Below are 25006 nucleotides of genomic sequence, written 5' to 3'. Positions count from 1 at the left end.
AACTAGAACATTTTTAAAGAAATTTTGAATGTGCCAAGGTATCTTCTGATAGTTGATATGTCCTGCTATAATTATACTGAAGTATCATTTCAACAAATGTATTTTATTTTGAAAAGCCACCATAGTTCCCACTTAAACTATTCGAAAATTCTGGATTTTCAAAATGTCAGTAAAAGTTCAACTGCTGTTGCGTAAAAACCATAAAAGTAACACAGATTTAGACTTTTGAAGTCATTTGAAGTCTTGTGACCTGTTTAAACTTCAAATGAAGATTCTAGTGTAAAATCTACCAGAGCTACAGGGTTCCAAAGTTCGCTGGGTTTTGGCAGTTGTCTGTCCAACTTCCCATTAATTGCAATGGGGACTTTTAGCGCTGCTTTTTTTTCTGAATTTCATAAATAAAACCATACTATGAATGTTGACATTGGCTACGAAATCAAAACAGACCAAAAAATCTATGCAAATATATGAACGTACATTCATCAGGTGTTGACACTAATGTGCTCTGTATATTCCACATGGAATACTGTTTGCCAAGACTTACATAAGAACAACTTTAAAAGATCATAACATGTCAGGTCTTGCCCATAAATCAATTAAAGTGGCCACATAAGTCAATCACACTGTCTCTGTGTAGCACCTTATCAGAGACGGGGGAAAACGTGATCCTAATGTGCACAGAAAGTGTGTTTTTGTAGTAAATGTAAGAAGTTAAAGCAGTTATGATATAGCTGATAAGTGGCACAAACTTTTAACAACAAAAGACACAAGAAGTTTAATAAGACAGTATAGACGTTTAGTGGGAAATAGTCAGTTGTGCTAACTATGCTAATGTAGCTATCATTGTGTACTCAACTCCTTAGATGTTCTCAAGCATATAATTTTGAAATGTTATGTTTGTTGTGGTAGTTCTGGGAAATTTAATTGAAATTCTTGGAGATTTCTCAAGTTTCAGACAAGAAGTCAAGACATATTTAACTAATAAAACAAAGAGTTTTTATACAGTTTAATGAGAAATATCAAGTTATGCTAACTTAGCTGACATTCTTTACTCATTTTGTGAAAAGTGGCAAATGGATATTTGGATATTTATGAAGTTTCAGACACAAAAATCACAGTTATTTGAGGGACGAAACTCAACAGCTCTAAGTTTTTATCCAGTTGAGTAGAAAATATTAAGTTAAGCTAACTATGCTAACCTAGTTGACATTGTTTGCTCATTTTATTACAAGCATTGTGTTAATAATCAAGAATATTGGGATAGTTTCTAGAAATGTATTTTAATTCTTTGTGACTTCTCAAGTTTGAAAGAAAAATAATTGTTTATTATAGTGACAGTAGTACAGTTTAGCGAGAAATACCCTATTATGCTAGCTGTGCTAGCCCTCCTGACTCATTTTGCCATTTGTAGCATGACGTTTGGCAATTTGAGGTATATTGTGGTACTTTTAGGGAATCTAATTCCTCTCTGAGATTTATTATTTTTCAGGACAAACATGTTGATCATACAGCAGTTGATCCATTTTACTCCTAACAGGTCTTATAGCATTAATAAGCTAATTTTAGCTATTTTAATTGGTGCTGTTAGCCACACCTGAAGATTACTTAGTTGCTAGTAAATATTTAGAAGCAACTGAAGACTAGTTTGTGTTGTGCAACCTGATTAATTATGTGTTAAATTCCACTTAATAAACACTATAATAAGGTTGAGGCTAAGTTTAAAATTATAAAATGCAATTATAACTAAGTGCTATTAGCAAAATGAATCAAAAGTAGTTATTATCCTGCAGAGTGATCTATGCCAGTGTTATAAGAATAAATGACTGTTATTAGTAATACATAAGCAGCATTTTATGTAGCTAAAGTTTGCTAATGTTAGTGAAAAGTTAGCCACCTTATGCTAAGATAACAGGTACCAGACCGAGTAATGCTGTAGCAGTGAAACCTGAAAGTATATTGAATTTAGTGATTGAGTGTTTTGTTTTAATTCGGCTCATAATTTCAAAGATGATTAATGTGCTGGTTTATTATTTTACAGCTACAGTCTCATAGCAAAGGAGCTAAATCCATCCAAAGTCAGCCACTAGGTGAGGAGTCAACCAAAACACGACTAAAACAGGGTAAACACTGGACTTAAATTCATCAAAAACAAGCCTCCAAATCTATGCTAATATGTTCTTCACTATCACGTACACTCTTAGGACTTTAAATAACCTTAAATATGTTAGATTTTGTATTTTTAACTTGATTTGCTGGCCCCAAGTGGCCAAAAAAAATCAATTAAAGCAGCTTAAAAAATCAGTCAATCTTTATTTGTGTACTTTTCCGACAGAGTAGCGCAGTTTACAGATAACTGACAAGCTCAAAGTGAAATACAAATAATTTGAGACATAAAAACATTACAGTGAAATATATAAAAGTCAATAACAAAGTAGAAAACATGCACACAATAGCAGTACAAAGCAGCAGTAAATGTATTTTTCTTTGTCTGAATGAATCTGAAAGTGTTTAAATCAAACTCGATCAAATCAAAGTCAACTTAATTTCCTCTGTGCCTTTTCAAAAAATATTGCAATATAAAGTGCCTAGGAAAGGGATCAATAAACAAGATGCAATGCAACAGAAGAGTAACAAACTGTGGGAAAATAAACTAGTAAAAGGCTATTTTGTGCAGCTCACAAACCTCAGTGTTCACTTAAAGACCCCAAACAGCCACAGACGAATATTTACAGGAAATATTTTCCTTGACAGTTGGGCCTTTTAGCAGCCGCTCGTTACAAAACCACCGGCACAAACGCACAAACAAACGATTAATAACGATAATTCAATAGATGAGATTAATAAAAGGCCCAAAAGAGGAAACGGGACGAGGTGTCTTGTCGTGTTTTGTGCTGTCTTTGAGTCTCCGGGTGTGAAAAGACATAAATATGCACATTTTTTTGTGAGAATTAATGTCACATTTGGTCTGCTGGGATTCAAATTCCTGCAGCATCAAACCCCACACAGCAGCACAGCAGGAGGGGAAGGAGGTCTTCTCTTGGCTGAATATTTGGCATCATTGTGAACCTTCTTTGTGTCTCTGCTTCAGGACTGTTTTCGTCATTCTTGCGTTTGTTTCTGCAGCCCTGACGAGATTTTTCTGAACTTTCTGTGTACTTTTGTCAACCTTTTGTCTTGTGTTTGTCACTTTTACGGGATTTTTTTGAGCTTTACTGCACCTTTAATGTTATTTTTTGTATAGTTTTGCTAATGGGTTTGGCTGATTAGCCTAATTAAACTCAGAGTTAATTTTTGAGGTATAAAAACATGATGACGGAGACGTGAACAGGTTGTGAATGGACCCTTCAGGTTAGCCAGACTCCCTGATGAAAACATTCATCACAGTTTATGGACTGAGCTGCTGTAATTGCAGTAGTTTGCACAATTTTTCTGAGTTATTGGAGATTATTATAAACATTTCAGGTGCGCTTGCTTTCGATTTTACCTTCTACAACCTTTGCAAAGAGTTTCTTGTCTGGCCATGTTGCAGCAGTGCCACCAGATTCCATCAATAGAAGTGACTAGTTTTAGTGTTTTGTTGTCAGTTTTTATGGTGTATTTTTCAAAACGTAAAGCTCTTGTGTGGATTTCAGGGGATCCTAGTAGACTAAACAAGTTCAAATAAACCAGATGTACCCTTTAACGTTAACTTTCCAGCAAACTGCATATGATAATTGGGGTTTTTATCGTCAGTTAAAACCTTTCTCAAACTAAAATAAAAGTTAAAACCTAATGAAACACAGGAAAAATGAATCTCCATTGAGAGAAGTTAGTTGTAGGTTGTATTTTTTGTTATACAATAATAGTTCTGAATTAACTTAATAATAGAATCCAATTACATTCGAGTGGATTATTGGATTTAGTGAACAATTCCATGACTTTTCTCAGAAGTTGTAATAATGTCATCCTGTATCTATTAGTTCAGTAGGATGCAGCAAAAAAAGGACTGATTTCTGTAATAAACTGAAGAAGGAAACAGTTTGTGCCACATGTTATGTGGTCGTAATATTGAGTTACATCACGGCGCAGTCATGTCAGCATTGGACGTCATGTAATCACATAAGAGATGATTGTAATCAAATGATTGCTGCAGCGAATGAGCCATGTTTATATTGAAAATGCCATCAAGATCATGAGTGCTATAAATAGGAGGTATGGAACGTGCCTCTCACCACATCTTCGTCTTTGTGCTCTTTTTTTTCCCCCTCTCTGCCGGCAGGTTTGATTTTCTCCCGTGGTGTCTGTGTGGAGCGTACCACACACCCACTTCACAACAACGACGGCTTTTGCTTGCATCTTCCAGTGTTTCTTCTGTCAGCAAGTCCAGCAGAGCTGCAACTCTTCCAGTGCCAGCCCTGACACCAGCGAGGAGCCCTGCCCCACTGACATGGTGAAGATGACCAAGTCTAAAACCTTCCAGGCTTACCTGCCGAGCTGCCACCGCACCTACAGCTGCATCCACTGCCGGGCACATCTGGCCAATCACGACGAGCTCATCTCAAAGGTATGGCAGCTCTGTTCGGTCCCGCCCCCTTCATTTAAATCCACCCTGCAGCTTTTCATTTGACTTCAGCTGCTTCGTCTATATTTATACATACACGATAAAAGCTTCAGGGGTTTTGCGGTCGTCTCATAAATCTCACAGCGGCCACATTTGGTGCCATCATGAAGGTCAACTGGAGAAAAATAATACATAAATGTAACGCTCATCAGCTGTGAGTGTTGTCCCAGCCCATGTAGCTATAAATAACCGGTGTGATGTGGCACAACAGCAAATGTGGGTTACTGTGACAAGCAGTTTTTAGCTTTACTGTCAGGCTTCAACACATGTTATGGGAATAGATGAAGGTAATTAATTTGAGCAAGCAGTGCGGATGCTTGTTTGACTCCTGTGGTGATCAACATCCCTTAGCAACTCTTAAAATGTTACAATCTGTTTTAAATGTACTTTACAGCCCCTAAAGCTGAGAACTAACTTTACTTTCCAAAAGCAAAAAAAGTATTTTCAGACAGTCGTAAGACAGGAATGAGGTGTCTTTTAAGTTTTGTTGTGACGTATCGGCCTTCTGATAATATTTTCAATCTTCGATTTGCTTTGGTCTTTTCAACATGTTGCACAGCTGTGTCCCTTGTCTGAACAGATCAGAGTCTAAAATAACTATTCAGATGTCATTCTGCTGCTCTAAAGCCTTTTATTAGCAGTATTCATTTATAGCACACCTTGTAAAGCTGATGCTGTTCACTACAGTCTCCAGGCTCATGGACACCAGTATTTTAACACTTTAGAAAAGATGCAACAACATTAGCATCAATTAGTTGCTAACCTTGTGTTGCAGAAGTCAGTTTTTAATATATTTATCTTGCAATATTAAGACACATATTATATGAATTAATGTGCAACTTTATTGAAAACATTTGACCTTTAAAACTTCTAAAAGTTACCTCCAATGCTGTGTTATGTTAGACCAAATTAGCCTCTGTGGCTAGTTGGTGTAGGCAGATCGTTATGCCATCTAGCTTAACTTCACTAACCCTACAAAACCTACTGCTACATACTTAATTTTTCAGCTTATTTTTTATTCCAGTTACAGCACCTGTGTATGATTAAGTTTTTTTGAAGTATCTCATCCACAACACAGCATATCTATTCATGTCAGCAAGCTAGCTAGCTTACTGCTAACACCCTAATATCTAGATTTGTCTGTGATTATACCACCTGGAAAACGGCTAAATCTGTTTTTAACCTTCAATTGTGTCTCAGTTTTAGATATAACGGACACATAAACCTATAAACATACCTATAAACCTACCTATAAACATTGCTGAGCTTCTTTCTGGTGTTATTTATAAATCTTATCATGTTACACAGCTAACACAATTTGAACCATATTATCATTCGTTAGCACATATCTAACACAGTTTCTCCTTTATTAGCATTTGTTTGTACATAGCTAACATAGTCGCCCCATCAGTAGCATTCTGAAGCGCATAGCTAACACAGTTTCTCCATTATTAGCATTCTGTAGCACATAGCTAGCACAATTTCTCCATTATTAGCATTCATTAGAACATAGCAAACACAGTCTCTCTATTATTAGCATTCTGTAGCACATAGCTAACACAGTTTCTCCATTATTAGCATTCTTTAGCACATAGCTAAGACAGTTTCTCTCTTATTAGCATTGTTTAGCAGTCTTGTTTAAGCTGTAAAGGTTTCCATGTCAGCTAATGTTGTCTTAGCACAAATTTTGCTTTTACAAAGCCTCCTTTGTCCGACTACGAAGTTTTTCACCAGGAAAAAAACATTTTTAAACAGTCGAGTGATAATTAGAAGAGATAGGAGTCTGTTGTACACATACGCTTTTTAAACTAACTGTAAACCTATTGTGTTAGCGGTGCAGCTACATAGTTATCCTGAAATTGAGCAAGCTAGCTATCTTGGGGAGTTATTGGGGCTGACTAGCATTTTAGCACTTGGTTAGCACATTAGCAATTAGCTCAACATTTTTCAATTTGCTATCTAGCTCTGCAAGCAGGAACTGATTGATTTTCATGCAAATAATTGTGATTAACTGTCTAATTACCTTTTTGTGATTGTTTACTAGTATTACATTAGTGGCATTAGTGCCTTTAAATGCTCCTTCTTTATACAAATCCAACAAATCATCTCCTTGAAGTTATTGGGCTCAACTTTTTCATTTAGCTTGAAACCAAAATGAACCCACAGTCATATTGTAGTGTTTTGTTTTGCAACAATCCATGTCGCTAATGTTTCTGGATGCTCATCGAAATGCAGCTTGATTAGTACAAGTTAAGCGCCTCGAGGTAAACAGTTGGTGCCATTAAGCCACAGCAGAAGAAGGCATAAAATGACGAGGAGAAGGTGACTAAAATGTGACATTTCATTTAGTTTAATCCAGCTATTTAATGTGAATGAAAAATGAACTGACTGAGCTCAAGTAAACTTCCATCAGGTGATTATGATGATGACAGGCTTACTGGTACAACCTGTTTTTTTTAAGATTCACTTCACTGCGACACTTTCAGGTGTCATTTATAAGGGTTTGAATGTTTATTTACTCATGCAGCAGATGATGAGAAACATCTTTTTTTAGCTCTGGTTTGGTCGCCACCACTTATTGCAACAAATGTCTGCATCTTTTGCTGCAAAATGTTCCTTTTTTTTTAACTGTCCCTGCTGTTTGGACTTGGAATGATCACCTACAGTGAATTTATGAGTGCATTTTAGCTGAAAACTGCTGCAGTAAATGAGCTTTAAATAATACTCGAGTTGATCTTGACTGAAAATTGTGGTAAATAATGGGTACTCGGTGCAAAGAGCAGATTTAGGAACACATTCGACATCTAGCTCATTTGTTCGGCTGATGTATGAAAAGCTTTACTGTGCAGTTTTTAATCATTCAGATCAAACTCTGATAAAACTGCTGCCTCATCTGCAGATCAAAATGACTATCTTGGTCTCCTCAGTCATCTTTTAGACGACACCGTGAGCCAATAACGTTCGACAGCGTCCTTGTAATATTGTGAGATGAATAAATCCATGCCAAACCGTGAATCCACACTCAGCGGTGATTGAGTGTTGTCTGATATTAGTTGTGGCAAATGGCACTTGGGTTTGACACCGGCGTAATTTTATTTGACGCTCATCTGCCTTATTGCGTCTCCAAAGCTCGTGTACCTGTCTGCGCTTGTATCTCTATTTTATTTCGGCCCGTAAATTCTCAGAGGCTTAGATGACGGCTGCTATTATTACCGACGTTGTTGCTGCTGTGCACAAAAGAGCCGGCCAGTCTCTTAAAGTGCTGCTGCCGAGGCTATTTTTGTTGTTTCTGGGTTTTTTTTGAGCTTTAAAAAAGACTGAAAGCGCCGCCTTGGCTCACTGAGCATCTCCGCTAACCTCAGACACACTTTTAAAAATAAGAGATGAAAAATCAGGACGATCGGGCCTCAGATCTGCCCACATGCTTCCTCTGAGCTCAGACGTGTTTTTGTTGGGGTTTTTTTTGCTCATAGTGGTCAAAGAGGGTCAGCTAATGATCGCCTTCGCTATTGATTCATCTGTTAATCTTTCAGTCTGTCAGAGAGATTGCTCATTGCGAGATCCCTGAGATCTATGTGTTGCTAAATTTGTCCGATAAATCTGAAGGGTATTTAGGAAGAAAAAAGCAGAAATAGTTGCATAACAGAGGCTGAGATGATTACAGTTTATAAGATCCTTGATTGAAATTGAAATCATCTGATATTTCACAGTCTAATCATTGTATTCGACTCCCCGTTTCTGACGTCACTCTTGCTGAAGCTTCTTCCTCAACGTTTTGGAAAATTATCCCCATCATCATCGTCTGCTACAATCTTCCACTTAAGTTGAGAATATTAACAGTCGAAGCAATTCAACCTGAAGTCAGTCTAGACAACAGATTATTCTCAGTTAGTGTCTGAATCTCAAACGGTTCTTCTCAGACTAATAGTCAGGAAAGTGGCTCCAAAAAGATGCACCAACAAAGATTTTTAAACCATGAACTTAAAGTACAAACAAGGATTTGTTTGTTTTGTGCCTGATGACCGGTCCGTAGGAAATTATCTTGCTTGAAACCGGTTCGTGGTGCAAAAAAGACCGCTGGTGTAACCCAAAAAAATCTGAATTTTATATAATTTCTGTAATATTTATGGTCTAGATTTTAGTGGCAAAGAGGTGTAACCCACAACCCAAATATAGCGCTATGGTGGAGCTTCGGACGTCAAACCATTCTTGAAAACGCTACACTTTAAACCCATTTTTCTCAAAAGCTAAGACAGCATGTCAGACCATTCTGCTTCCAAACCCTTCATCAGTTATCGTGGCTGAACTGCTCAGTCGAAGCCCGACGACAACTCTTAACTCTCGCATGTAAATTTGGTTCACAGTTGCGCATAGAGACAAATGGAGGAAGCTGTCAGATCACATTCTGTGGCTGAAGAGCTGTGGTTTGGTTTGTGCTCATTTGTAATCCTTCATTGTATAGAAGCTGTTATTGTGTGTTCATCTTTGTGTTTACTTAGAGGAGCTGATATTTATCTATGGGCATGTAGTCACTGAATTTCTTGTTGTTTTTCCACCAGTTTGAGTGTTTTTTCCCCCTATATATCAGTTAATTACCAGCAGAACATCAGATTTTTATCTCTTCTTTTATTCTTTGCATTTCTGTAACCTTCACTATGAAGCTGCTTTGGAGTCTTTATCAGACGAAGATACGATCCTGAAAGAAAAGCCCTCATTTTTAACTTCTAGGCACCATAAGTGATCATTGATGGGCTTGTGGCCGCCTGCCCATAAATCCACTCGTATCTTGTCTTCGCTAATGATCAGTTCTGGCAGGGAGAAAAACAAACATGCAAAAAAAAAAACTCATTTTACAGTCAGATCACACAGCAGGACGTGGAAGAGTCAGCCCAAAATAAAATCGCCCAGCCTGCTCTGGTCATTCATCAGCCCGTGGAGAAATCTGAACCTGAGTGAAATACTAACTTTTGCTGCAAAACGACACAGTTTATCACAGGATTTCTGGGTATTGAAGTCTCAACAATTAGCACTCTCTGACATTTGGAGTCACAAACACGCGAAGCTGCCAAACTGCCGCCGTAACTCCAATCGTAAAATCGACGGCTGGTGAGCGAAGAGTGAGTAAAGTTTATAAACTATGAGATGAAGCGGTGACCTTTGTGTGTTCTCACAGGAGAGTGACAGCGTGCTCGCCGTGCGTCGCACTCTCACCGCGGCGCTAAGCTGATTATTCACATGGCAAAGATGATCAATCTGTGCACTCGCCGTCTCCGTGTCAAAATCCATTTGCCTCCTGCAGCTCGGAGACTTGGAAACATCTCGGTTTGTCAGCGCAGGCGAAGAGTGGAGCTCGGTAAACAGCTTCGGCAGCAGACTGTGTTGTTCCTTTTTGCATGATCTGAGGCTTCAAGATAGTACAAGTTGTGAAAATCTGCACAACAGGGATTTAATTTTTAAACAACCGCCGTAAATCCTGAATTCGAAGCTCATTCGACCAAAGAGGAAGACTGTCCTCATTTATCTGCACCTCGCATGCCCTGAGCAGACACAGTGTCAGATATCTGGATTTACTGCCGCCGAACAGGAGGCTGTTTAATGCGGGGAAGTTTTATTGTTGCCGCGGCAGATTTTAACCAAATCCAGACGAGTAAAATGGAAGAGTTCACCACAACCAGCTCATGTAAATATCCGTGATTAAATATATACAATAAGGGTGAAAAACAACCACGTCATACAGTCGGAGGGGTAATTATTCTCTTCCCTTTGTCTGATTCACATCCTCCTGTTTGCAAAACTGGGAGTTCACCGGGTTGAGGTTCCTCCTGCAACATGGAAGAAGAAAACACCGCTAACCTAACAATGAAACCTCATTGATAATGTGACTCAGCTCATACGGAAAGAATGCAAACAGAGCGAGATGGAGACGTGTGAACCTCACCGAAAAGTCAAAGAATGACTGAAAGATAAGAAAACGAAACCAAAACAGTATAAAAATTAGTTTTCCTAGTAAAATTAGAAGAAAAAACAGCAGTTAAAGCTCTAAAATACATTTTCGAGCTGCAGCTATCACTACATCTGCTCTGTAAGCCTTTTTACGGCTAAACTCCGATAATGTGGACACTCAACTTTTTGATTTCTTGAGCAAATGTTCAATAAATGTTAAATAAGTTCAACATGGCAGTCTTCATTATGTCCTCTCATAAAGTGTGCACTCAGCTTTTTGGACATCAGCTTGAACAAAATGCAGAAACATCAAAAACATCTTTGACATGGTATCAGTTAGTTTTGACTCAGAGTAATCGTTAAATACAAGTAGCAGTCCTCGTTAGGTCTAGTAGTCTCTGTCGTCGTGCTTCTTTGCTCGCTACACTCTCATAAAGTTTACACTCGACTTTTTGGTTAGTTTGGAGTTGACTCTTAAGTAATCATTTTGTGAATGTTAAAAATGAACAACTAGTGGTTTCCATTAGATTGAGAAGGAAAAAAATCCTTTTGCCTGAATTAATCAAATAATTGATTAATTGAGGAAGGATGTTGATTAGAGGCTGCAAAGGCACTTCCTGAGTAAGACAACTACAAACCAAAAATACATTTTCAATATAGACGTAAACATTAGGACATTCTAAAACTTAATAAAGATGTAAGAAGAACCTGGAACTGAGAATATATAAGTTAAATGCTCAAATTAGTTTCTCCTTTTTTAAATTGTCCATTTATTTCAGCATTTCAACATCTGATTTTACACATTTTCCATTTGATGTAATGTTAAGTTGGGCATTTGAATGTTTTTAGCTTCATTAGAGCGCTAAACTCCTTGAAATATTTCTCATCTTTCCAGTTCTGGAAAGTCTAAGCATTTTAAGATTAGATTAATAGCACCTCAGGCACTCCCTAACTGAAACGAGCACAAAGCAAAAAGACTTTCTCAACATAGCTTAAAATATTACGACTTAATGTGTAAAAGTGCAATTTAAGAAGCTGCAATAGAAAAGAAATCACTGAATTTTTTATGCATTTTCCATTTGTTCCTGCATTTTAATATCTGATTTTGCATAAGACTGAGCTGAACAGTGTCCTTATTAATATGCTGATATTGATTTTGACCGCTCCACTCACAGATCTAATAATAAACTCTGCCTTCTCTGCCACACCTCGCTGCCATGTGTGTGTGTGTTCAGCATCACCAGTCCTCAGCATCAACCCTTCTAAGCCGATTATGTTACTTAGGAGAAGATGACACCGTAGTCTGGTGTTTTCCACTACAGGCTGCCAAAGGCCCGTTTGACTTCCATCCCATGCGAAGGTGCCGTTCCTCCAGCGCCACGTTCCTTATTAAGTTTCTTCACTGAGGGGGAAAAAAAAAGCTAGTTAGTGAGTCGTGTTAACAGAGTTGTTCTGGCAGCTTTTATTCAACACAGTTGCAGCTCGAAGTTAAAAAAAAAAAAAAACAGTTTCCCCTCGCCGAGCTTATCGCCGAGTCTTGGAGGCGATGCCACCTGGCCGCCGGAGCTGCAGATGGAGCAGCCGAAAGAGAGGATTAACCTGAGACGCGGGCCAGAAGGAAGTATGGCAGGCATGGTCTCCCTCCCCCTGCCTCACCCTTTCCTCACCCTCAACCAGCAAACCAAATATGGGACAGAGTCGCCTACTTTGCTGCTACTTTGTTGCTTCGTTTTGTGCATAAACTGTCAAAAAATACACAAAAATATGCTTTACGTTTCATCCAAAATCCAAAACGTTTAGCAGCACAGCTGATAGTTTTGTAGGTTCTCAACCGTAATGTTTGTATTAGTTAGGTTTAATCATGCAATTTATTATACAGTAGGGTTTTAATAAGACAACATTTTATTGATCCCAAAGGAAATTCTTGTGTGAGATATTGCTAAAAGAAAAAAACTCCAAATGACATAAAAGCAATAAGATATTAATTTGATGCAGCTAAAATGTTGCTAGAATAGAAAAACAACAAATACTAGCAATGATAATGAGCTAATAAATATCATCCATATAATTGAAATATGGCGGCTAAAAATGAAATATTGTACATTATGAGTGAGATATTGCACATGTCATGAAAAAGATTTGGCACAAACTACTGGAAAAAGTAATATTGAAAATTTTATTGACAATACCGTTGATTGCAGTAGTTTGGTTATTCTCCATAATTAATAAAATATTCTATTACAATCAAGTCATTTTTCATATAATTTTCTTGCGTTTCTGATTTTAAAAATGACTAAAAAGTTGTAGAAATGAAAAGTTTAGGACATTTTAGGATTGGATTAGAAACCACAGACATTCTTGTTAACCCTCGTGTTGTCCTTACCAAAAAATGTTGTTGCCTTGTCTGAAAAAAGTCCAACAATTCAGAAAAAAATTTCCCCAAATTTATTAAAATTTGCAAAGTCTTCAGGAAGAAAATTCCTGAAAAGTTAATTTTTTTAAATAAAAAATCCCCAAATTTGACAGCAAAATTCACTGAATTTTTGTTGATTTTTTTTCTGAATGTTATACATTTTTTAATTTCTTTTTATCCACCAAAAAATGTTCAAAAATTTCCTAAAAAATTTTGAAAATGTGGAAGTTTTCACTCTAAAAAATATTTTTTTTCCCCCCACATTTTTAAAACTTTAAAACGAGTCAATTTGACCCGCAGGACAACAGGAGGGTTAAAACATGTAGAAAACATGTAGAAAACACTTTCAACCCGGATAAAACATTAATTAACTTAATAAATGTGTAAAAGTGCAGTTTTAAAAAGCTACAGCTAAGAACAAATAACTCAAATGGTCACATTAGTTTTGAATTTTTATATTTTCCAATTATTTCATCACTTTAATATCTGAGTTTCTACATTTTGTATTTGACGTAATGCTTGGTTGCTGCTATAAGCTAGTTAGCTTGGCATGCTAATGTTTTGAGCTTTCCTTTGAAGAGACAAACACACAGGTTTATTGCATTCCTTGCAGTTTTTCTTATGTTTCTGGCTCTGGGAAGCCTGTAACTTCTAAATTTCAAATCAATCAGTCATCATCCTTCTTTATAAATCCCAATTCGATACATTTTCCGTATTATGTTATGTTAAGATTCAACTTTTAAGCTAGTTAGCAGAGCAGATAAACACTTTTTGATGCATTAATGGGAATTTTCGTCATCTTTCTGGTTCTGGGAAGCTTAAAAAGTTGTACGAGTCCAAAGTAAAGAACATTTTAAGAATAGATGGGAAGCGCCAAAGGTTTTCTCAGTGATAAAAGTACAAAACAAAAAGATATTCTTCGTATGGATAAACATATTAGGACTTTAAAAAACATTTGACACATTTTCTGTATTATGTAATTTTAAGGTTCAACTTTTAACCTAGTTAGCTGAGCAAGTTAGAGCAGATGAACAAATTTTTTGATGCATTAATAGGATATTTTTTTCTCATGTTTCTGGTTCTGCAAACCCTTAAAAGTTGTAGACAGAAAGTCAGACTTCCTGTGGTTGAAGCGTCTCTGTGAGGCATTCAGCAGACACTCAGCTTCCCCTGTTAGCCTGAAAACACAGTAAGTCAACATGTTCGACCAAGGCGTATTGAAAACGAGAAGCGTGGCCACAAAATCAGCCCCGACACACGTAGTCGTTGTCACCCCGATCACGCTGCATCTTTCCAGCGTGGCTGTCGGCTCATGTTTTGATCAGATCTGCAGCGGATCCGTCCTGAAATCAGAGCAGCGCTGGTTTTTGGGGAGGCGAGCGTGAAGGCCTGCAGTGTGAACGTGGTCCTGGAAGCGGCGCGACGCTGCCTGAATACTGACGAGGAGGACGGCTATTTTATTCAGCACCTTGGCTTCGTCCCACCCGTCAGGCTGATGGAAGAACCCTCTAATGGATTGATCACACTTTTCGTTTCTCGCCATTAACCGACGCAGCTCTTCTGACTGGAAGTTTGCCAACGCGCTGATGGTCTACGTGTGGCCGAGGTGACAGTGGCAGAAAACCCAATTTAACGTGACTGCTCTCGCTCTTTCTCTGTATTAATTTTTTTTAAAAATATCATAATTAAACCGAGCTTCTTCTGGACCGGGAGGCTTTTATGTAACTGTTTTTACAGCCACACGAGCGCCGCTGCCACTTTATACTGAAAAATCTCAATGAATATTTAATGAATGTCTATGAATTTTGGTACACACGTCCATCTTCCCCCTAAAATAGCTCTGGTGACCGAGGGTGGTGCAGACATGGAAATAATCCCACCACCTGATTCAGTGTTTCTTCTTCTGCCAATTGAAAAAAAAAAAAAAAAAAGCACAGAAAATACTGTTTCTAACTGGGCTGAAAGGTTACAACCAACCTTGAAAAGTCAAATGGCAAGTGAAGTATGTAAAAGCACTCTCTGTGAACTATTTTTTCTTTGCAAAATAAAGTCCTGCACCTCCATGGAAACAGAACAACCATGACTATAAGTAGAAAAGACTCAGATTTTTTTTTTTTTGCAGTGTGACCAAGTTATAATGCCATAAATCATGAAAAGGTAAAACAAAAGTGATTATTTAAGTTGCAATAATGGAAAAACCTTGTAATTAAAAGCCAAAAAGTCTGATTTTTTTTTCCTTCTATGACAGTTGGTCACAGTTAAATCAATAATAGCTTCTCAGTTGTAGCAAGAAGCGTGAAATTTTTTGCTTTTTACAGAATCTGGTTGCTGCATGCAGTTTATTTTTGGCGAATTGTTAAACACGTGTAGAATAAATGGATTTTGATGAAAAGTCAACATGTAGCAAAGATTGGGTTAAGTTTTCTGGATGGATGAGTAGTTCAAGGCCTGGAGGAAAGTTAGATATCAGATGATTCTTGCTGCTTTAACAGTTTCTACATCTTTTCATGGGAATTTTATATCTTTTAGTTGCAATATAGGCTGTTTTCATGGTAATTTTGAGTGTTTTCATGGTGATCTAGTGGTGGACTTTGTGGTGAAATTGCGTATTTTCATTTGTTTAGTTATTCTATGTCTTTAGTGGTAACTTTGCATCTTTTTGTTGTGACTTTGTGTCATTTTAGGGAGATTTCACGTCTTTTTGTGGTAGTTTTGCATGTTTCCAGTTGTTTTGAGTCTTTTTCTTGTGGTTCTGCATCTTTTGGTGTTAACTTGAATCTTTTGTGGTGATTTTTCATCTTTCATTGGGATTTTATGTCTCTTAATAGTGATTTTTGCATTTTTGCTGGTGATTTTATGTCTTTTGCAGTAATGTTGGCGTCTTTTTGGTGTTAACCTGACATCTTTGGTGGCGATTTTTGGTTGTTTTTGGTAAAGTTTTACCTCTTTTGTGGTGATTTTGCGTCTTTCATTAGGATTTTTCATTTCTTAATAGTCATTTTGCATCTTTGGTGGTGATTTTTGGCTCTTTTTTGTAAGGATTTTACCTGTTTGTGTGGTGATTGGCCTCTTTTTGTTGTGGTTTTGCCCCTTTTTGTGTTGAAATTTGCATGTTTTTATTGTGATTTTGTCTTTTTGTGGAGATATCACATATTTTTGCGGTACTTTTGCATGCTTTGAGTGTATTGAGTCTTTCTCTTGTTGTTACGCATCTTTTGTGTTAATTTTGCCTCATTTTATTGTGAGTTCACATCTTTTGCGTCTTTTCGTGCAGCTGTGCCCATACATTCGAGTAGCATTGTGTTTCCTCCCTAACGAATCGTTGTTAATCTAAATAAAGACACAAATATGGTTCTTCCCATTTTAACAGTTTCTGGCTTTGATTAATGGTGTCATTTTGGTATTTCTCTTAAAGACAGAAGAACTTTTAAACCTGCAGACGTGAGTTCAGGTCCAGAGGGTTAATTACCTAAATGTGGGCCAACATATATATATGATTAATCCTTCAGATACTGCCTTCAACCTGCATTTAAATGGAGCCGTTTGGTTTAACAGGAAGGTTTAAGTTGAAGCTGAACCTACCAGCAGTCGGCATCTGTTGGAACAGATGGTAAAAGTCGACCTCAGCAGGTTCGTTAATAGCTTCGAGTTAATCTTTTTTACGACTTGATTTATTGTGAGACACATTTTGGGGGTGATATTGGAGAATATCGCCGTCGTCTGCAGCTGTTTTGGCCTCTCAGGGTGGATTCTGTGTTTGGCTGAAGGAGCGGATTTCTCAGCTATTGTTCCCCTTCAGTCCCGCGTGGTCAGAGATTCAGGGATTTTCAGATTTGCTTCTTTGTAGAAATTCATTTCTTGGGAACAAGCGTTTTTCTTTAAAACAAGTGCAATTGCAGCAGCTTAAAGAAATGAGCTCGGTAACAACACGCTCATGTTTTATTAAGTAGTGCCAAAAAAAAGGAAAAAGAAAAACCTGTGGGAGCTCATCCAGCCAGCTTCGGATTCTTTCTTTTTCTTTTTCTTTTTTTTGCGGAGAACAATCCCTGCAGGATCCAGTCTGGCCGTCTAATAGGATTGCTGAGTCTGGAGGGTTTGTAGCTGTGAAGCTGCTGTCTGCATTCACAAAACACGCTCCAAGTTTATTTTTATTTCACAGTAATTCTGTGTTTATTGCTGCTAATGTTGTAGCCAAGAGATCTACAGAGAATCAGCTGCTAATGGTGCCTTAGCATCAGGATCCGTTACCACCAAACATTTATAGAAAACCTTTAGCTACTCTACATTTAAGGGCAACGTTGGTGGAAGTGAAAGAAAACTTCCAGCTGACGACATTAGTAGAACTTTGCAGAACTTTCTTAGAGTGTTTTGGAGCAAACTATCTGAGATGCTGCTGTATGATTCAAACCCCAGTCCTTAGACCCATTTTCATAGTGATATAGACTCTTTTCATGGTGATTGTGACTCTTGTGGTGAATCTGCGTATTTTTATGGGGATTTACATCTTTAATAGTGATTTCATGTCTTTGGTGGTAAATTTGCATCTTTCTGTCGTAATTTTGTCCATTTGTGGTCGTTGGTTCACCCCTTTTTGTGTTGACTCTACGTGTTTTCATGGTAACTTTGCAACTCATCATGGGGATTTTTACATCTTCTAATAGTGATTTTGGCTCTTGTGGTGAAATTGCACCTTTTTATAGTAACTTTGCATCTCTTAAGGGTGATTTTGCATATTTTCATGGGTGATATTAAGTCCTTATGGGGATTTTGCGACTTTTCGGCGTGACTTTGCATTCTTTTGGGGTGATTTTGCATATTTGGTGGTGATTTTGGTTCTTTTTGTGTGATTTTGCATGTTTTCATTGTGACTTTGTGTCCTTTTGGGGAGGTTTCACATCTTTTAGTGTTAATTTTGCATGTTTTCTAGGTGTTTGGAGTCTTTTTTGTTGTGATTATGCATCTTTTGGTGTTCATTTTGAAATTTTGTTGGTGATTTTAGCGATTTTGTAAGGATTTTACCTCTTTTGTGTTGATTTTGCATAATTTCATGCCAATCTGCATCTCTTAGTAGTGTTTTTACGTCGTTGGTGGTGATTTTGCGTCTTTTCTTAGTAATTTTGCCTCTTTTTATTGTGATTTCACCCCTTTTGTGTTGAATTTCCATGTTTCGTTGTCACTTGCATCACTTTGCAGTGATTTTGCACTTATCACAGAGATTTTACATCTCTCACTAGTAACTTTTCATCTTTGTTGGTGATTTTCTGTCTTTTTTGTGGTGATGTTGCATCTTCTCTGTTGTGATTTCGCCCTTTATTGTGTTCAAATTGCATGTTTTTGTTGTGATTTTGTGGTGTTTTTGCACCTTTTCATGGGGGATTTTACATCTTTGGTGGTGATTTTGATGGTGATCTGTCGTAATTTTGCTGCTTTGTGTTGAATTTGCATGTTTACATTTTGACCTTGCATCCTTTTGGGGAGATTTCACGTCTTTTTGTGGTAATTTTGCATGTTTTCTCGGTTTTTGGAATCTTTTTCTCTTGTGGTTATGCATCTTAGGTGGTGATTTTTGCCTCATTTTGTTGTCATTCCTCTTTTGATTGTGTTGCCTGCTGAACGAATCGATATTAATCTAAAACGAACACATAATTAGCACCTGCATAGCTTATTTCTTGCCTTAAATGTTTTGTTTTTTATGAATACTGGAGAAGTGTGGCTGTTTCTTTGATATTTGTAGAAACATAATGAGAACCGTCGCTGTCTGTTGCCGCTGGTTATGCTGCTGTCTGATTCCAGAAACCCTCCCCGGCCTGTCAGGAGAACTTGTTGTTGCCTCCACAGGCTCCGACCCAGTTCCCCCTCACAGCTAAAGGTCACTTGGCCTCGCATGTGTGTGTGGATTTCACTTCAAACAGCGAACCGGAGGACGTCGCAGTCAGACGTCGACACCTACAGAGCAGAGAGAGGAATCGGGCCAGGCGTTGGGCCGATGCAGGCGGTCAGGACTCGTCCCCTGAGCCCGGTGGCGGCGGCTGTGTCAGCAGCTGGTGCTCCTATTAGCCGGTATTAGCTCAGCGGCCTCAACCGCAGCCACCAGCATATCTGCCGCGCTCATTTGCAATGGAAAAAGCAAAGCCGATTGGGGCCGGCCTGCTCTGTCGTCACCCGCTGTGACGGCTTCACTGCTCTGTTTACATTATTATACGACAACGTGACGAGCAGCCGCAGGATGTTTACCCAGACTGTATTCATCACTGTTGCATAATTAACTGTAGCTTTAATACATCTGAGCTTCGTATGTTGTCCTGTTTACAGTAGTAAACTCTTTGTCTTATTTCAACATCTGATTCCTCAGTTGCAGTTTTTTAACGTTTAGATTCATTGCGTTTGCTTCTTTACTTCATGAGCACTTGATTTTGCATCTTTTAGTTGTGATTTTCCTTGTTTGTGCTGATTTTGACTCTTTTACTTGTGGTTTGCGTCTTTTAATGGCATCTTTTCATGTTGATTTTATGTCAATTTTGGTGCTTTGCCATCTTATTGTTGTGATTTTGCTTCCCTTTTAGGTGATTTTGCGTTATTTTGTATTGATTTTGTATCTTTTTTGTGGGGATTTTGCATCTCTTGTGGTCATTTAGCATCTTGTTATGGTGATTTTGCACCTTAATTTCGACTCTTTTTGTCGTAGCTTTGTATCTTTCAGTGGTGGTTTTGCATCTTTTTAGTGGCATTTTGCATCTTTTCATGTTGATTTTATGTCATTTTTGGTGACTTGCCGTCTTGTTGTTGTGATTTTGCATCCCTTTGAGGTGATTTTGCATTATTTTGTATTGATTTTGCATCTCTTGTGGTCATTTAGCACCTTATGGTGATTTTGCATCCTTTGTGCTAATTTTGACTGTTTTTGTTGTAGCTTTGCGTCTTTTAGTGGTGGTTTTGCATCTTTTCATGTTCCTTTGATGTCTTTTCGTGTCATCTTTGCCTCCTTTCATGGTAATTTAACATCTTTCAGTGTTGCTTTAGTCTCTTTTCCTGCAGCTGTACAATACATTCAGGTTCTGCTGCATTGCTCGCTCTTTATTTGCATAAATTCGAGTTCTTGGCTACTTCATGCAAATCAGGGACAGCCAGTTGCCACTCAACATCTCTGGAAACTCCCAAATAAACTTGTCTGCAACCTGTGTTAACTCATAAATCCCATAAAGTTTTAAACATGTTTGTTGTGCCTTAAAGCCACACATGCTGAACATTAAATATGTAAATATGACGGTGTTTGTTTAAAAGGAAACTTGATCCAACCGGTTTTCGGCATCTTTTCATTTGGGGGTGATTGTTTTGAGTCATTAAATGAGCTGTGATTATCAGTGTGTGTACAGTTAAGCTCATTCCCATTAAACTGTGCCTTTGGCTGAGCTTTCGTTGACTCTGAAAGGTTCTCGTCGTCGTTCAGACTTCAAAGTTCTCTATCAGATGTTTAATTCCGTAGTGCTGCGTGTCAACAACGGTGCTTAAAATCTTGAGGTTGCAGTCGGGAGAACTCATGGAAAAATGTGACTTTTATTACGTTTTCGTTCAGATTTTATGTAATCTAATGGATTTTTGGCGAGTGACTTCATTCAAAGTGCACTTTCATCCGTTTCTTCACAGCCCGTAATTTTTCCACTTGAATTCTGACTGCTTCTAACAGCATTTTACACGATTTTCCACTAAACACAGAAGTTAAACATCGGTCATGAATTAGAAGGTTGTGTTTTGGTGTCTGACGTCGGGTTCAGTACTCTGGAAACATCTGTCTTGTCGCTAAAGCAGAAGCAATGATGAAAGACTTGTTCTGTGATGTTTATCTGCTCAGGCTTCAGCTTTTTATTTCTTACCTGCAGCCAAATGTGTGTGTGGGAACCTTGACAAGGCGGAGGAACAAGTATGTGCAGCAGTTAGTGGTAGAGAATCACCCGGGGGCATCAGTTGCTGACATTCCTGCAGCAGGGTGAAACTCTTTAATGTCAACTTACATTATTTCTCTCTTTCTCTCTTCTCTGTTTTCAGTCCTTTCAAGGCAGTCAAGGAAGAGCGTACCTGTTTAACTCAGTGTAAGTATCACACCTGCAAACTCACCTCACCTGCTCTGGAGAACTTTATTGCTTTTGTTTGCTCAGATTGGACACAGTGTGATTTACATGTGATCTCATAAATAAAGGTCACGTGGACTCATAAATGGCTTAATCACAGGACAGAGTTAAAACCACGTGTTCACAGTGTTTGACTTCCTCTTTCGACTGAAACGCTTGTTTCATCCGCTGACGTCGTCTTTCTGTTTGCTGTCGCTGCAAATTAATGTCAGAATTTAGACCAGAATGCTGCACAGACACCTTTATTAGCAAGGATTTAGTTTTTCCAGGGCTGATACCGAGTATTGGTAATTAACCTCCTAAGATCTGGCGTCCATAGATGTGGACGTGTTGTTTTTACTCCCAAAAAGAGAGTATTGTTCACAATACTCAACAACAACAGTAATAATAACGGTAAAAATGACGACGACTGCAATGACATAACAACAAATAGAACACGTATAATAAATAGAATAATCAGATATTATCTAATTATTATATTGATTGGTTACTCTTTATCCCAAATAACTAGAACAGGGGTGTCAAACATGCGGCCCGCGGGCCAAAACTGGTCCTCCAGAGGCTCCTATCCGGTCTCCGAGACGACTTTATAAAATGTAAAAAATTACAGAGAAGGCATTAACTGCAAATTACAAATTTATAAAACTATAAATTTTAAATAATTTCCAGACCATGACAAGTTGTTTTGATTATAAAGTCAAATAGTAGATTGCTCATTGTTGTTTTGTAATTTTGGGTCTCATTTTTGCAATGTTTCATCTTGTTTTTGTAGTTTTTTTTGTCTGACTTTTCCCATTTCTCTCATGTTTTTATTGTTTTGCGTTTCTTTTTTGTCTCATGTGTGATTTTTATCTTATTTATGTCATTTTGTGGGGTTTTACCGTTGTTTTTGTGTTGGTTTTTTTTGTCTCGCTCATGTTGTCTAGTTTTTTTTGTCGTTTCCTTTCTCGCTTTTGTCATTCTTTTTATTTGTGCCATTTGTGTAAGTTTTTGTCTTGTTTTTGTCATTTGACCATTTTTTTTGTCCATTTGGAACTTTTGGTCTAATTTTTTTCCTTTTGTTTCGTATTGTTTGTGTCATTTTTCTCATTTTGTTCCTCGTCTAGCTTTTCTACTTTATTTGTCAGCAATGATTGGCTGTTCCCTGTGACGTCTAACCAGTTTTTTACATTTGTTTTAATCATCAGTAATTTTTTTAAATGACAATAAAAAATGCTTATTCTTATGATAATATTGTCATTAATCCACTGTTGGAATGATGGCAATATTACCATTAATTGTAAAAAGAAAAGAAAAGAAAAGAAAAAATTCTCTCTATATGTTGTAATAAAATTGTTATTTTGTAGTGATAATAATATTTCCATTTGGGAAAACCCAATCCATCTTTCAAATATTAGCTTACTAACAGTTAATATCATTTCTCAATTAATCAATTAGCTGTTGATGAATGATGCTGATTTACCAAAACCTAAGACCACAAATATTTTTGTCAGCAACCCAAAAATATTCAGTAAATTCTCATGGAGGAGGAAAGAGACATTTACGAAGCTGCAATCAGAAAAGAATAGATTTTGTTGGTTTGAAAAATACCTCAAACTGTATATTCAATCATCAGAATAGTTGGTGATGAATTTAATAGTCAACAACTGATTGATTTATTGAATAATTGTTGGTAGTTCTTCCATACATCCGTGTTTTAAGAGTGCAACGCTGCAGCTAATGTTGTTAGCATGATGTGTACATAAAGTTTGGTGTTTGACTGCATGCAAATTAAACCAAACCCAGTGTTGACGACCTCCTTTAGGTGGCCTCTGCTGCATTCAGAGAATAATATTCATTCCAAACATTTTAGGTAGAAACGCTCGAAGCAAAACAGCTGCAAAAAGCATTTAGTTCCAGTTTGGAGGCACAGATTTGGTGGTTTGCAGTTCAACAGACGGATCACACACTGTGTATGAATCAGGACGTAATGAGGCTTTCAAATACAGTCACGGAAATTCAGGTGCAGTTTTCAGCTTTTCATTTAAACATCTTCTGACTGGAAAAAAACCCCAAATCGCTGCTTGCTGGTAAACAGATGAAATGTGCTCGTTTTGTGCTCCAGAAACGGCCGGTTTACGTCCATCTCTTCACAGCCAAGAACGTTTAGCGGTTTATTTCTTGCTTGGTTGGTTTTTGGGCCTCGGCTCTCAGTCTTAATGAAGCACACAGACGACCTCCTCCTCCAGAGGCCCCGAGACATTTTAGGTGTCGGTGTGCAACAGCTTGTGCCACCCGACCCTGCTGGATTACATTGTTCTCACCTGCCACAGCGAATTGAACGAAAGACGCCCTCGGTGGCCCTCAACAGTCTGAATAAATCATTTCAAACTGTGTGAAAGCAGCCGGTGAACAGTGGTGTTTACACGTAGAAAGACATTTGGGCTACAAACAGCTACGTGCGGGGGAAAGTTCTGCAGCCGTCTGCAGGTAGATTGTTTACATGTAATGATCGTTTCTGTGGAAGTTCAGTGAGTTTATTTGTTGTGACACGTCCTCCTAATTAAAACGTCACTCAAAAGATGCTCAGCAGGCGAGAGGAGTGGAATAATGATGAGTAAGAAGGAAAGTTATCGAGTATTTACACTACCGTTCAAAAGCTTGGGATGCCTATTGTTGAAAGAAAAGAAGTTTTTTTTTCCAATGACGATACCATTTAATTAATCATAAATCCAGTCTAGACATTGTTAATGTGGTAAAATGACTATTCTAGCTGCAAGTTTTTAATGGAATATCTCCATAGGGGTACAGAGGAACATTTCCAGCAACCATCACTCCTGTGTTCTAATGCTACATTGTGTTAGCTAATGCTGTTGAAAGACTCATTGATGATTAGAAAACCCTTGTGCAGTTATGTTAGCACATGAATAAAAGTGTGAATTTTCATGGAAAACATGAAATTTTTTGGGTGACCCCAAACTTTTGAATGGTAGTGTATATGTAGCCAAAAATACACCATCTGAGAAACCATGACTGATTATGTTGCGACCAACAGTCCCATGGCAAAAATTCTGGGACTTTTTGGCCAAACTGCTGGCTAAAAATATGTTCGCAATATGCAAAACATGTAGAATAAAGTGATTTTTGACAGAATAATTTCTGATTTTAAGCTTTGATTTAGGTAATTTTCCTGACGAAACAGTACGTTACAGAACACTATCTTTCAGAAAGTCAAAAATCCAACAATCTTTTCTGTTTTCACAATTTTGTGACTCTGATAAATGGTGAAATGTCAGCCATATTTTATTAAAGGCAAGAAGCCATTTAAACCCACTTGAGGGCTTAACTCGAGGAAGACGGCGCTGATTAGTTAAATCTGTAGTTGGGGACTTAAGCATGTCCCCAACAAGTAGCAGCGTTGTCATCAGTATAAATTTCTCCATATATACTAACATAAGCCTACTATCTACTGTTGTTGTGGTGCGGTCAGAGCTAATATTGATGCCATCATAAATCTACACCACAATGGAAACAGAAAGACTAATTGAGGAGATGTTCCTGTAAATGTTTGCACCACTTCGCACCTGCTCCAAGTTCTCGCATTGGAAAGCCGTCATTGCATTTGGTTGGTATTTCCATTCATTTTGGTTCCATTTCGGGGGTTTTATCCAGTTTTTAGAGGCTGTACCTTCACTTTAAACCTGCTGTTCCTCCTCTGACCTCCATGACCTTTTCTCCACTTGCTGTCTCGTTTCTAGGGTGAATGTCGGCTGCGGGCCAGCTGAGGAGCGGGTTCTCCTCACAGGTTTACATGCTGTGGCTGATATCTACTGTGAAAACTGTAAAACCACCCTGGGCTGGAAATATGTGAGTATCCTCAAGCTTACACCTTTGACCCTCCCCATCTTTCACAAAGCACCACCTCGGTCTGTTCCCACGACGTTG

The 25006-nt window shown here is 37.9% G+C and overlaps 1 protein-coding gene across 2 annotated transcripts in view; it reads left to right on the top strand.

Moving 5' to 3' along the window:
- The window catches only part of ypel1 (yippee-like 1), a 38796-nt gene that overhangs the window by 5756 nt on the left and 8034 nt on the right, over window positions 1-25006 (top strand). For both annotated transcript variants that reach the window (XM_022202591.2, XM_022202593.2), the window contains exons 2-4: window positions 4259-4543; window positions 21000-21043; window positions 24820-24928. In XM_022202591.2, the coding sequence (XP_022058283.1) occupies window positions 4427-4543; window positions 21000-21043; window positions 24820-24928 (270 nt within the window). In that variant the 5' untranslated portion in view covers window positions 4259-4426. The remainder of the gene's footprint in view (window positions 1-4258; window positions 4544-20999; window positions 21044-24819; window positions 24929-25006) is intronic.

Source organism: Acanthochromis polyacanthus, chromosome 7 (assembly GCF_021347895.1).
Source record: "Acanthochromis polyacanthus isolate Apoly-LR-REF ecotype Palm Island chromosome 7, KAUST_Apoly_ChrSc, whole genome shotgun sequence".
NCBI lineage: Eukaryota > Metazoa > Chordata > Actinopteri > Pomacentridae > Acanthochromis > Acanthochromis polyacanthus.
Note: the sequence above shows the minus strand (reverse complement) of the source record. Positions and strands in the feature narration are given on the sequence as shown.